This window comes from Tiliqua scincoides, chromosome 9, assembly GCF_035046505.1.
Source record: "Tiliqua scincoides isolate rTilSci1 chromosome 9, rTilSci1.hap2, whole genome shotgun sequence".
Taxonomy (NCBI): domain Eukaryota; kingdom Metazoa; phylum Chordata; class Lepidosauria; order Squamata; family Scincidae; genus Tiliqua; species Tiliqua scincoides.
Window position 1 is genome coordinate 632386 of NC_089829.1, and position 14414 is coordinate 646799.

The following is a 14414-nucleotide window of genomic DNA, read 5'->3' on the forward strand; positions in this document are numbered from 1 at the left end:
TGTCTTCACGGCAGAAGACCTCGGGCAGATACCGCTGCCCGAACGGCCCCTCCTGACCGAGGAGTTAAGTCAGATAGAGGTTAAAAGAGAAGATGTTTCAGACCTCATTGATAAATTAAAGATCAATAAGTCACTGGGCCCTGATGGCATCCACCCAAGAGTTATTAAGGAATTGAAGAATGAAGTTGCAGATCTCTTGACTAAGGTATGCAACTTGTCCCTCAAAACGGCCACGGTGCCAGAAGATTGGAGGATAGCAAATGTCACGCCTATTTTTAAAAAGGGAAAGAGGGGGGACCCGGGAAACTATAGGCCGGTCAGCCTAACATCCATACCGGGTAAGATGGTGGAATGCCTCATCAAAGATAGGATCTCAAAACACATAGACAAACAGGCCTTGCTGAGGGAGAGTCAGCATGGCTTCTGTAAGGGTAAGTCTTGCCTCATGAACCTTATAGAATTCTTTGAAAAGGTCAACAGGCATGTGGATGTGGGAGAACCCGTGGACATTATATATCTGGACTTTCAGAAGGCGTTTGACACGGTCCCTCACCAAAGGCTACTGAAAAAACTCCACAGTCAGGGAATTAGAGGACAGGTCCTCTCATGGATTGAGAACTGGTTGGAGGCCAGGAAGCAGAGAGTGGGTGTCAATGGGCAATTTTCACAATGGAGAGAGGTGAAAAGTGGTGTGCCCCAAGGATCTGTCCTGGGACCGGTGCTTTTCAACCTCTTCATAAATGACCTGGAGACAGGGTTGAGCAGTGAAGTGGCTAAGTTTGCAGACGACACCTTCACTTTTAGACTTCACTCTAGTCTTCACTTTTCTGAGTGGTGAAGACTAGAAGTGATTGTGAGGAGCTCCAGAAGGATCTCTCCAGACTGGCAGAATGGGCAGCAAAATGGCAGATGCGCTTCAATGTCAGTAAGTGTAAAGTCATGCACATTGGGGCAAAAAATCAAAACTTTAGATATAGGCTGATGGGTTCTGAGCTGTCTGTGACAGATCAGGAGAGAGATCTTGGGGTGGTGGTGGACAGGTCGATGAAAGTATCAACCCAATGTGCGGCAGCAGTGAAGAAGGCCAGTTCTATGCTTGGGATCATTAGGAAGGGTATTGAGAACAAAACGGCTAGTATTATAATGCCATTGTACAAATCTATGGTAAGGCCACCCCTGGAGTATTGTGTCCAGTTCTGGTCGCCACATCTCAAAAAAGACATAGTGGAAATGGAAAAGGTGCAAAAGAGAGCGACTAAGATGATTACGGGGCTGGGGCACCTTCCTTATGAGGAAAGGCTACGGCATTTGGGCCTCTTCAGCCTAGAAAAGAGACGCTTGAGGGGGGACATGATTGAGACATACAAAATTATGCAGGGGATGGACAGAGTGGTTAGGGAGATGCTCTGCACTCTCACATAATACCAGAACCAGGGGACATCCACTAAAATTGAGTGTTGGGCGGGTTAGGACAGACAAAAGAAAATATTTCTTTACTCAGCGTGTGGTCGGTCTGTGGAACTCCTTGCCACAGGATGTGATGCTGGCGTCTAGCCTAGATGCCTTTAAAAGGGGATTAGACAAGTTTCTGGAGGAAAAATCCATTATGGGGTACAAGCCATGATGTGTATGCACAACCTCCTGATTTTAGAAATGGGTTATGTCAGAATGCCAGATGCAAGGGAGGGCACCAGGATGAGGTCTCTTGTTATCTGGTGTGCTCCCTGGGGCATTTGGTGGGCTGCTGTGAGATACAGGAAGCTGGACTAGATGGGCCTATGGCCTGATCCAGTGGGGCTGTTCTTATGTTCTTACCTTCCTCCCTGCCCTGAGAGGCTTGCAATCTAGATATTGACACAAGGAAGGTGTGTGTGATTGGTTCAGTCATGGATACGTAAACTTTGGATGCACTACAAGTATAGGTGGGACCTTGGTACCCACTGATTTGACTCACCACTGATTCCAAGGTCCACCATTAAACGTCTTGTAACAAAGAAAAAGTGCCAAAATCCAATTCCTCACCTTCATGCAGTTAAATAATTATAATTTTATTTCACTAGATTCCATGATTCACCCCACCTAGTGGCTGAATGTGGTATAGTGTCTATACCAATGGGTTCTGGGGCCAACAATAGAGGAGTAAGAATACTTTAAAGCTATTTTTCCATTTTGGTATTCACTGATTTTTTTAAAAAATCCACTGGGGGTTCTGGAATGGAACCTTAGTGAATAACAAGGCTGACCTGTACCAAGTATCAGGAACATCTGTGTTAAATGGAAATGCAATTTAGCAGCAGTTCTCAAACATTTTGTTCTCCATCGCCCTTTCCATTCATAACTGTGGCCTTGGGGAGAAATGCTAGTTTAGAACAGCCATACAAAGAAATTATCATAGGCGCCAAATTCTCTTGGAAGCACACTCTTTAAGAGAGGACTAGGCTGGAGTCTGAATTCTCCACTCAGTACATTCCTTGTACTTAGAAGGTTTTAGCCCAGTCTTCTCTCTAAAATGCTTGTTTCTATGTGGGGAGATTCTTTGTAATAGATTTGCATTTGGCTGTGCAGTTGTCCCCCCTCCTTTTTCAAATAGTACAGACTGGACACAGGCTTTACCCTAGTGATGACGACACCTAGCTCTGTTGCACCTTGTTGATTCAGCAGATGTTGTGTAACTTTCCAGTTAAAAGGCCTTTTTTCTGTGTGCATGGTTAGGATGAAGACTCCCTCTGCAACAAACTCTGCACGTTTACCATCACGCAGAAAGAATTCATGAACCAGCACTGGTGAGTTGCTGCCAAGCGGAATTTGGCCCGGGAGCCTCTCTGTGCTGGGGGGTTTGGGCATTCATTGGTGATGGTTCTGTGCCAGGCACTGCTGTGCCAAGCGCAGTTCATGACTTGCACCTCACCAGCCCGTCTTTGTTCCTTGCCATACAGGTATCACTGCCACACTTGTAAGATGGTAGATGGTGTCGGTGTTTGTACTGTGTGTGCCAAAGTTTGCCACAAAGACCATGAGATCTCGTACGCCAAATACGGCTCCTTCTTCTGTGATTGTGGTGCCAAGGAAGATGGCAGCTGCCTGGTACGGTAGCCCTGTGAGGACCGGGGTTTTTGATGCAGGGCTGTATCTGAAAAAGGCAGCCATACTTAGCCCCTTGTTTTGTCCTGCCTCTTTCCTCTGCTGGCACCTGTTGTTGGCGAGGCCAAGGAAGTGCACACTGTGACATCGCAGTATGAACAAACTTGACTGATGCTCACGCAATGTGCCTAGCATTGCAAGGTGGAAACAGCTAGCACAGAATGGGAGTTGGGTGCCAGAAGACTCTGCGCTGCTTGCAGGCAGGCATGACTGATGGGATTCCTGGAGCTTCCCAGCAATGTAAAGGCCAGGCTGGTTTGAGGCAGCTGTGATCTCCTTCTTTGTTTTTCCCAGGCCCTGGTGAAGAGGACGCCCAGCAGTGGCTTGAGTTCCACCATGAAGGAGTCCGCCTTCCAGAGTGAACCCCGTGTGCCGGAGAGCGTCGTCCGGCACTCCAGCACCTCTCCCACGGACAAGTCCAAAGGCTCTGTTGGTGACGGGCGAGGTCCCGATGAGGAGAGGCCCAAGAAGAGCAGCCTGTGTAGGAATGTGGAAGGCTGCCGGGAGCAGCTGCAGTCCCAGGTGGGGCCTGCTGGCTCTGGCAGACTGTGTTTTCTGAAGGAGGGGAATCCTGTGCATCTGTGGGGTGGGCGGGTGCACACTGGTCCCCTTGGCTTCACCAGAGCTCCTGAGGTAGGAGGCAGCTGCTGAATTCCTCACTGTCCCTCACTTGGCAACTACTTTTGCCTTGCAGGCCAACTTTTCCTTTGCTCCGCTGGTGTTGGACATGCTGAACTTCCTCATGGAAGCAATCCAGATCAACTTTCAGCAGGCCTCAGCCATGGGCAGCAGTAGCCGGGCCCAACAGGCCCTCAATGAGCTTCACACACTAGATAAGATGGTGGAAATGACCGATCAGCTGATGGTGAGAGCTGTGGCGTTCTGGGCAGGGGATAACCATTGACTTCCTTGGATCGCGGAGCAGAGTGCAGATGGCTTCTGGTTTGATTCCTTTTCTCTCCTGCTCAGGTCCCAACTCTTGGTTCCCAAGAAGGTGCCTTTGAAAATGTCCGCATGAACTATAGCGGGGACCAAGGCCAGACCATTCGGCAGCTGATCAGTGCCCACGTCCTGCGTCGTGTGGCAATGTGTGTTCTTTCTTCGCCTCATGGACGGCGCCAGCACCTGGCCGTCAGCCACGAAAAGGGGAAGGTGAGCCTGGCTCTGGGCCCTGAGGCCTCTGGATTGTGTGGTGGGTGGGCAGGCAGGCAGGGGAGAGAGCATGCATGTCTAGGGAATCTTCAAGAGTACAATATTAGTGGAGCATGCACTCGAGACAGCTCCACAGACCAGCGCATGTTTTGTATTGATGTTACACGTAACTAATAAACGTTTAGTAGTTCCATGCTCTGTAAAGCACTGGAAGGGGAAAGAGTGTTAATTCAGGTCAGAGGCTTCCATCAGCTGCGTGTGCAGACCAAAACGGCTTTTGCCCTAATTGTCATGCATATGTACAGTTAGGCCTAGGTTAACATGTGAAGCCTGAACCAAACTAAGTCGGTAAAGGAGAAGTGGCTAGCAGTTCCTAGCTGCAGGAATGTGAGTAAACAAACAACAAGAATTACAACCCATTGGAATGTTTAACACTCAGTAGACTGAGGGGCGCCTGATCAAGCGGAATGGAATGCAGCTGTGGACCTCCAGTTGGGAGGGGTAAGAACTAGGAGGGCTGGCAACCAGACCCACTCCGAGAAGGTTCTGTCCTCAAAAGTTTCTTATTGGGCAGTCTAAATACTGAAGTCACCTCAGTACTATTAGCATAAAAGTATAATAATGAGTTCCCCAAGGGGTGTGTCCGGCTTCTTCTTGGGCAGAGTTTTTGGGTGCAGCATCCTGCACGCTGTGAGCTCCGTTGTCCGCCATGGGCATCTGGCCTCGCGGGTGGCCTGGAGCTAGGAGATCTGCGGGGGTGGCTGACCCAGGTGAGAGAGAGGTGTTGGTGGAGATGGCCAGCTAGCTTTATTATTTTGTTGCTGATGTGTTTCTTAGATGTTTATTCCTCTAGCATTTGCTGCCTTATGTAACCTGATGTACTTAATAAACTAAAATCTCTTTTACCAAGTTGTTTCATTGTCTGTTGGGGACAAAGGTTCAGAATCCTGCCTAGCCATTCAGCAAGCTTCCAAGTGCTCATTGAGGTCTAGTAACTTGAGGACTGAAGCTTTAATTGGAGAAAGCGCTCAGTGCCTGCAAGGGATAGAATTAAGCCTAGAGGGTCCCTGGACTGAGGCACTGGCACATACAGGATGGTGGCAGTACTACTGGATGGGGGGGGGCCTTGAGGGCTTTAGGGTTCGAGAACCAAGAACTCTGAGCACCCCAAACCCCCCTAAGTTTGCGACACTAATTCACTCAAGCTCTTTCATTGCTTAATGCAGCAGTTTTCAAACTTTCAGGGAGAGTTTGAACTGCAGTAAGTTCTTGCGGGGGGGGGGGGGAAGCAAAGCTATCCCCAGGATCGCATTGTTAAGGGGGCTTCAGCAACTGGCATTTACTTACCAGTCCCTGCAGCAGCCTGTCGGGGTGCGGGGAGACCTGCGTGAGTGTCTGCAGGACTCCCTGCAGCTTAATAAGTGAAAGCACAGCAATCGCTGTCCGCCTCCACAAAAACGGAAGAGGAGCGTGATCAATCAGCTTTCACTTTTTAAGCTGTGGGGAGCCCTGCAGACACTCGCGCAGGGCTCCCCGCGCCCCCGACAGTCTGCTGCAGGACTGGTGAGTGCATCCCAGTCCCTGCAGCCCCCCTTAGCGACGCAATCCTGGGGATCACGTCGCTGCCTGCCCCCTGTCCCTTAAGGGGAAAGTGGCCAGGGCTCTCTGGCTGGGCGTTGCGATACCCCAGTTTGAAAAGCTCTGGCTTAATGGGTTGTTCCCTGTTACAGACTAAGCTTTGTGCTGTTCCAGGCCGAAGTCCATGCCTCGTGCCAGTTCGGTCTCCTCTGCGGTCTTGCAGTGTTTGTGGAGTCTTTCTGATTCATTCTTGTGCCTGGCTGACGCGGTCACAGTGACAGTGGCTGTGAACTAGCCTGGCTTGGATGATTTCTTGGGGGCAAAAACCAAGCACAATCTGACTTCCCATTTTTTATTACTTTTTAAAAATGCAGATCACAGTATTGCAGCTCTCGGCTTTGCTGAAACAAGCCGATTCCAGCAAGAGGAAGCTGACGCTGACTCGCCTCGCATCCGCCCCTGTTCCCTTCACTGTGTTGAGCCTCACAGGGAACCCCTGCAAGGAGGACTACTTGGCTGTCTGTGGACTGAAAGTGAGTCTTCAAGATTATTTGTTAGTATCTATTTATTTAACTCGGGGCCTCTGCCCCTGTTAAACTGGGAAGGGTTTAGCTTTACAGGTATTGTCAATCAATCAATCAAACCTTTATTAGGCATAAATACGGGTTTTGTCCTTGCAGGACTGCCACGTCCTCACATTCAGCAGCTCCGGCTCTGTCTCCGATCACTTGGTCCTCCACCCTCAGCTTGCCACGGGCAACTTCATCATCAAGGCCGTGTGGCTGCCTGGATCCCAAACAGAGTTGGCCATTGTCACAGCAGACTTTGTGAAGGTGTGGTCAAATTCTCGTGATGTTGGTGGCTTTCATGAAGAATGAGACAAGGGGGAGGATGGGACATTTGACATGGATAAAATCAAGAGTGGTTTAAGAACAGTGAACGGAAATGCTTTTTTCCCTCCCTCTCCTATAACACCATGAATTGGGGTCATTCAGCGGTGCAAAGTGGATTCAGGAGAGACAAAATGGAGTTCATCATACAATTCAAAATTAACTTATGGAGTTCACCAACTTTCCCATTTCCTAAAACGGGGTTACATGAACTCAAAGAGGAGGGAGAGGGGGTTTCATCGCATCTTAGTCATGATACTTGAACAGAACTTCCATACTCAAAAGCCTTATGTTGTTCTCTACAGCGACAGTCTGTGGAACTCCTTGCCACAGGAGATAAGCACTTTGGTGTTTGCAGGTTATTGATTGTCTCTCTTCTTGGACAGATTTATGACCTCTCTGTGGATGCCTTGAGCCCAACCTTCTACTTCCTGCTGCCCAGCTCCAAGATTAGGGACATCACCTTCCTGTTCAACGAGGAGGGCAAGAACATTGTCGTCATCATGTCCTCAGCTGGCTACATCTACACACAGCTCATGGAGGAAGCCAGCAGTGCCCAGCATGGCCCTTTCTATGTCACCAATGTGCTTGAGATTGCTCACGAGGACCTGAAGGTGCGACTCGGTTTGCTTATTATCAATTTAGAGCTCGCTGCTTGGCTCCACAGAGCCTGGTGCCTGCCTGGTTTCAGAGGTTGTCCTCGCAGGCCCTGCTGTATGTTCTGCTTCTCTGGGAAAGAACTGTAGCTCAGCAGCAGAGCCCCTGTTTTGTATGCAGGAAGTTCTAGGTTCCATCCCCAGCAGCATGTCCAAGTAAGGCTGAGAGAGATGTCCGCTGGAGAGCATCAGTGTGGAAGATGCTGCATTCGATGAGCCAACATCCAAGAGCCTGACTGGGCTGAAGGCATCTTCCAGTGTCCAGGGCCAGACTGATGGTCCCTGGCAAGGACAAGCCTCCCTTTGGGTGTGAGGGTCCCGGTGACTTGGCCTCCTTCGTCCCTCCTTGGTCAGGATCTGGTTGTGGTGGGCATGATGCAGAGACTCCAGGTTTACAACATGGCCCTTGCTCCCCATAGTCAATTGGCTCTAGAGAGGGCTTATATAGAAGCATGTTTGTTTGAAAAAAAATTCACAACCTGACCCTATAAGATTCAGGGCAGCTCACAATGTCCTGAAATTGGCTAAAAAGGGTTTGCAGGGAGCTTTGCATGGGTAGCTGCCTCCTCCTGAGTCAGCTGCTCCCTTTCTCTAGCTCAGGATTGCTTAGTGACTAGCAGCAACTCTTCAGAGAGGAATTTTTCTCTGCCTTGCCAGAAGATGCTGCTGCTGATTGAACCAGAGACCTTCAACATGCAGAACAAGGGCTCTTGCCCCTGAGCTACAACTCCCCCCTCTTCTTTGTCGCTGCACTTGTAGCATGCAGTTAATGGGTACTGAAATCCACATGTGTGTGTCTGTTCCTGTGTTTCCTGTAGGACAGTAATGGGCAGGTGGCCGGAGGGGGTGTCTCTGCATATTACTCCCATGTGCTGCAGATGCTCTTCTTTAGCTACTGCCAGGGCAAGTCCTTCGCAGCCACAGTCAGCCGAGCCACGCTGGAGGTGATGCGCCTCTTCCCCATCAACGTCAAGAGGTGAGGGTGCCCTCCCCTTGCAGGCGTCTTCTGTAAGCTGAAACAGTAAATTTTTGTTTTATTGAATGGAGAAGCTTCTGGACAGTTCCCTGAAGGGTTTGCCTTCTCCTGGTGATGCGGATGGATTCCCTCGGTGTGTGGTGCCTTCTTCATGCCCCCTCCAACCTCCTTTTCTTGCAGTTGCAATGGTGCCAGCAAGACCCCGCCAGCACTCTGCCAGTGGTCGGAGGTGATGAACCACCCAGGCTTGGTGTGCTGTGTCCAGCAGGCCTCTGGTGTTCCTCTGGTGGTGATGGTCAAACCAGACACTTTCCTCATCCAGGAGATTAAAACCTTGCCAGCGAAAGCCAAGGTCAGTTTCACTGGCCTTTCAGCCAGTTCTATGGAGTAGGTAAAGGCGCTTGCGAGTGGGAACAAGAGGAGCACCCAGTAGGCTGGCGGGATTGAATTTCAGGGCTTAAGGTGGGGGCGGGCAGAACTTGGTGGTTGCTTAGAGAGGGTCCAAAATGCAGTTTGTCATTTTAAAAGGATAGGAGATAGGTGTGTGGGGAAGACCTTCCTCTGCCCGAGAAGCTGCTGCCAGTCAGAGACGGTCGTGCCGGATGAGGGGCGAACGGCCTGACTGGGCACAAGGCAGTTTCATAGCTTCAACATGGGTCTCTTCTTCCTGCATCACCGAGGGAGGAACCAGCACTAGCTGCATAATTTGTTCAGAATGGTTTCCCTCGGATGTTTGTTCTAAACAATTTATCCTCGTATCTCTGGACCGCAGATCCAGGACATGGTGGCGATCCGCCACACGGCCTGCAACGAGCAGCAGCGCACCACCATGATCCTCCTGTGCGAGGACGGCAGCCTGCGGATCTACATGGCCAACGTGGAGAACACGTCCTACTGGCTCCAGCCCTCGCTCCAGCCCAGCAGCGTCATTAGCATCATGAAACCAGTCCGCAAGCGCAAAGCAGCCGCCATCAGTAAGTCGCTCCGTTTTGGTTGAGGGGTGGGGGGAGAGTCGCACAAGTCAGCTTGGCTAGTGACTTGGAAGCCAAGTTCTTTTGAGGTGCATGGCTGGACTTGCTTGAGCTGTGTGTTTGTGTGTGTGTGCGCGCGCACGCATTATCAACAGTGTACAGCGTTCTTTGCAGAGTTTCAGAACATGGGTTGTTCCTATTTATATCCTGTTTTTTGATGACAAAAGCCTCACAAATACATAGCGGAGTCAGTGAAAAGACGGGTCCTTGTCCAGAGAGACTTGCAATTTAAGGGGCACAGAAGAGACATGAGCAAGCAGCCCATCTGCTGATAATGGTTATGTTCCCTTCACTAGATACAGGAGAACTTCCATTTAAAAGTGACCAGGGCTGGTGAAGGCAGGTCCTTGTTCCTGCTGTGGCCTTACAGTCTACTACAGGGGTGCTCACACTTTTTTGGCTCAAGAGCTACTTTGAAACCCAGCAAGGCCCAGAGATCTACCAGAGTTTTTTTTTTACAATGTTCGCACCATCATAACATATAACATTTATGTGTACAATGTATGTTGGTGTACCTTGAGCCCCACTGAGTATAACAGGACTTACTCCTGAGTAGACACGCCTAGGATTAGGCTGTGAGGCTGCAATCCTAGCCACACTTACCTGGGAGTAAGCCCCATTGAGTACAATGGGCTTTACTCCTGGCGTTTCCTCCCAGAGGCACCTGAAGGGGGGGGGTCGGCACTCCGCGATCTACTCATTTTGCCTCGCGATCTACCGGTAGATCGCGATCCACCTATTGAGCACCCCTGGTCTACTACTTATAAGAAAGGCGAAAGAGGGTGGGGAGGGGAGGGAGAGCTGTTGCAGGTGCATCTGCATGGTTATGTTTGGGGTGTCATGTGTGGGGGATTAAGCACCCCTCAGATTGCCCACTAGTTGCATCCTGTAGCACATACTCCCTGACTGAACACAGTGTGCATTGTGTTTCTTCTCTCCCTGAAGCAACCCGCACCTCCACCCAAGTGAACTTCCCCATCGACTTCTTTGAGCACAACCAACAGCTGACAGATGTGGAGTTTGGAGGCAACGACCTTCTGCAGGTCTACAATGCCCAGCAGATCAAGCACCGGCTGAACTCCACTGGCATGTATGTGGCCAACACCAAGGTCAGTGACTGCGTGCAGTGCCTTCACAGAAGTGTTTCCAGGCTTGGCGGGGATCCCCTGCATGGAGTGGGGTGGTGGCTGCGGAGGCATCTCCCTCCCCCGGCCGTGCTCTTTATGTTTTGACGTCGTCTCTCCCGCAGCCTGGCGGCTTCACCATTGAGGTGACCAACAACAACAGCACCATGGTGATCACCGGCATGAGGGTCCAGATTGGGACGCAGGCCATTGAGCGAGCCCCTTCCTACCTGGAGGTCTTTGGCCGCACCATGCAGCTCAACCTGACCCGGCCCCGGTGGTTTGACTTCCCCTTCACCCGAGAGGAGGCACTGCAGGCCGACAAGAAGCTGACCATCTTTGGTAAGGGTCTGCGCTTGGTGGTTCAGCCACACTGCAGTGGCTCTTCTCTGGCCTGCTGCCTTTGACAGGCCTGTTCTCCTCCTGCAGTTGGGGCATCGGTGGACCCTGCCGGTGTCACCATGCTGGACGCCATCAAGATCTACGGTAAAACCAAGGAGCAGTTTGGCTGGCCAGACGAGCCCCCGGAGGAGTTCCCGGCAGCGTCTGTGAGCAATGTCTGTCCCCCCAACCTCAATCAGGGGAACGGCACTGGGGATGCAGAATCGGCTGCCCCAGCAACCGCCAGTGGCACTGTCCTTGAGAGGTAGGTTATCTTTGCCCCCTCCCTGCCACTTTCTATAGGTACAACTGCTGCAGCAGTTTTGATCTTGTGATTTGGTTGTATAGAGCACCGTCTGCCATCTTCAGCTTCCTGAATGGCCTGATGAGTGTGAGTGAGTGAGTGAGTGTGTGTGTGTGTGTGTGTGTGTGTGTGTGTGTGTGAGAGAGAGAGAGAGAGAGAGAGAGAGAGGAGGCGGGAAGATGTCATTTGGGCCTCAGAGTGTTAGAACTATGTAAGAGGATTCCTTCTTGCTTTCTGCCCTATTAATAAAGGGGCAGAACATGCAGCCAACACCAGGGAAGTGCTACTCCGTCTCTGTCTTGCTGAAACCTCACTCTTCCTTGGGAGACCAAACTCTACTGTGCAGTTCTGAGGGAGGCAGCAGAAAAAGCACTGTAAGAGAACAGCAGTCTCTGATACACAGGACTGCTTTACAGGTTTACCTTCCCCGGTCCTCCTCCCTGCCTGTTGGGAAGGAGGAGCCAGTGGTGCAGTCAGAGCTGTGTTTCGACTGGTGGAGCTGGAGGCCTGCTATTTGAACAGGACAAGTGGAGAGGTTGTCCGTTGAAAGTCCTTCTGGGGGTAGGAATGAGTGGACTTTCTCTTCCTGGATCCTGGTGTTTTCCTTGTCAGAAGGTCTGTGGTTTGCTGATGTGTTTTAAATGTCCAAAAGCAAGAGTGCCCAGACTTGGAATCTCTTGATGGATGAGGTGCAATTCTGAGAGGTTCTTGGCCATTGGAGAACTAACAGTGGACAGCTGTATTGCACAGAATTGGTCCTTCCATCATAGAACTGTCTGCAGTAACTGAGGGTTTTTGTAGGGGGTGTGTGTCTTTTCCAGCCCTACCTGGAGATGAAGACAGGGATTGAACCCTGGACCTTCTGCATGCAAACCAGGGGCTGCACTTGCTGAACCGCAACCCCTCTGTACATACTCCCTAAAGGAGCCTTCCTCTGGCCTTACACAGAATTTGCTCTGTGGCTGTGAGAGGGCTTTGGCCACAGACCACTGTGGAGCTGTGGGGTTGCAACCACTTGTCACATAGTGCATTGCTGCAATTCACAGGGATTAACAGGGGAGCAGGCCCTTGCCTCTGCTGGGAATGATGGCTCCAAACTCCTGCTCCAGCACTGCCATTGTCTGGGCCACGTGTCTTCTGCTCTACTAAGGAATAACACCTGAGATCGTGCATCAAGGAAAGGCCACCTCTGACCACTTTTGTAAATCATGTCGATTTGCAGAATTGCTCTCACGTTGCATAGCTCTGGGTTTGCCAGCCCCTGAAGGCCTGCCTTGGCCCCAGGAGATGAGGCTCCCCAAAACTTGCCAAGATTCCAGCAGGTGTTGCTTGCCCACTTTCAGCCATATGTTTGCAACCAGAAGGACCAGAACCTTTAAAATGTTGATCAACTTGAGATTCCCAAGAAGAGGAATTCCCCCTTCAGGCTCTCTGCACTCTTGCAGGACTGAGGCTTCCAGCCAGTTCTGATTGTGACCTGGCTGCCTGCTTGGAAAGAATGCCAGCAGTGTGCCAGGCTTGGTCTGTACCTGGCCCGCGCCACTGAGCAAGAAGCATCCCTGTCAGATGCCTGCAGAGATCTTGGGTGCCTCGGCTGGCCCTTCTTGTCAGCCTATCTGGTGTTTCCCTGCTGCTCCTAGGCTTGGAGCTGTTGTTGAATTCCTTTTGCAAGGAAGAATCTGCTCATGGCATTTGGTGGAAAGAACGTGGCTCTAGAGTCGCTTTGGATCTTGTGTGTGTCCTCTCTGGGGTCTTCCCCTTTCCCAGCTCCTTTGTTTAATTTGCTGCTTCCTTTTTTATTATTACTCACTTAGGATGTGTGTGTCGGGTATTTTTTCTGTGAGCTTCATATCTTTATTTATTTTTCCCCCTTTCCTTTGCTCCCCCAAAGTCCTGAAACTGAGTCCTTAACCACGCTGGACCGGTTAGTATACTTGTCTCTTTCTCTGCACGAATGGTTGTTTGTCAGAGATAACCACACATGGCTTCTTGGCTTCTTTTTGTTTTGGTGTGTGCGTGTGTGTAACTATATATATTACCAAGATCCACCCTGTTTTACATGGGGGCTGCTTGCATGGCAGATAAATCGGCGGTAATGAAAGAGATCTGGCTGAGAACCTTGCTGCTTTTATTTCCCCTGCTCTGCTTTCCCCCTCGTTCCTCTTTGCTCCTCTTGCTGTTGGTTGGGCGGGAGTGATTTTTGGGACTTGCTTGGTGTCTATCTTTTGCTAAGCTAAACAAGCTTAACATTGAAGGACCTTGGAAACCTCTGATTGTTGTCTTGCTTCTGCCATGAAGTAGCTCAACGCCTTGGGCTGTTAACTGATTAATTGTAGCCATTATGGTTGGAGTGGTTTCCGGCTGCTGTTCTCTTGGCCTTGCCCCAAGAGATGGGTTCATCTCACACAGGATGGTCTGTTCTGGCTGACAGCAGATCTCTAGGGTCTCAGCAGATCTCAGGCAGAGCTGTGCTATTCAGGGTGTGTAGAATCAGAGTTGGAGTGGAGCTTGGAGTCATCTAGTTCAACCCCCTTCCTGGTGCTGTTCTTTGAACTGGAGTTGCAGCCTGGGACCTTCTGTATGCCAAGCAGGCACTTAACCACTGGCTGTTGGCCCCCACCAAATAAACAGAGCTATGCACTGGCTTTCTTGGCAACTTCTGCATAAGCCTGGCCTCTGTCTTCGATGGCAGCTTTCCCAGGGGATGTCTTTGGGGCCAGCCCAGGACCTCCTGTACCAGAGGCAGCATGCTGAGTGCTCCCCACCTTAACTGGTGAAGGTAGCACCCTCTACTCCTTCCACTCCCTGAATTGGAAAAGGAAGAGGGGGGCACAAAGCCTGCAGGAGAGGAGAGTGGTGGACTGAACTGTTGGGCATGCTGCAGCCTCCCCCACACATTCTCGTCTGAATCACGCTTCCTCCGCCCCCCCTTTCCAACCCAGGGAGAGGGAGAAGTTGTGGCGAGTGGGTGAGCAAAGGCAGCACCCTCAACAGTCTGCTCACCTGCAGTGACCCCATCCCCCCCAGTCAGCTCATTTATGGGGCAGCCCTGGTAGTCTTTGCCAGACTTGCCACACAACACCTGTCTTCCTTGCTCTCCCATCCTCCTTCTGGGCATTGGGAATCTTGTACATGGAGACCATTTGCTGTCGAGCAACAGGCCTTTCCCAGTCCAGTCCTT

At 50.8% G+C, this 14414-nt stretch overlaps 1 protein-coding gene across 1 annotated transcript in view; it reads left to right on the forward strand.

The window, feature by feature from the left end:
* UBR4 (ubiquitin protein ligase E3 component n-recognin 4) overlaps nucleotides 1–14414 on the forward strand; it is a 91420-nt gene that overhangs the window by 32992 nt on the left and 44014 nt on the right. The window contains exons 36-49 of the mRNA XM_066637807.1: nucleotides 2713–2783; nucleotides 2937–3084; nucleotides 3436–3663; nucleotides 3836–4006; nucleotides 4111–4293; nucleotides 6246–6404; nucleotides 6552–6704; nucleotides 7148–7375; nucleotides 8236–8393; nucleotides 8574–8745; nucleotides 9166–9367; nucleotides 10370–10533; nucleotides 10674–10890; nucleotides 10978–11194. Of these exons, the coding sequence (XP_066493904.1) occupies nucleotides 2713–2783; nucleotides 2937–3084; nucleotides 3436–3663; nucleotides 3836–4006; nucleotides 4111–4293; nucleotides 6246–6404; nucleotides 6552–6704; nucleotides 7148–7375; nucleotides 8236–8393; nucleotides 8574–8745; nucleotides 9166–9367; nucleotides 10370–10533; nucleotides 10674–10890; nucleotides 10978–11194 (2471 nt within the window). The remainder of the gene's footprint in view (nucleotides 1–2712; nucleotides 2784–2936; nucleotides 3085–3435; nucleotides 3664–3835; nucleotides 4007–4110; nucleotides 4294–6245; nucleotides 6405–6551; nucleotides 6705–7147; nucleotides 7376–8235; nucleotides 8394–8573; nucleotides 8746–9165; nucleotides 9368–10369; nucleotides 10534–10673; nucleotides 10891–10977; nucleotides 11195–14414) is intronic.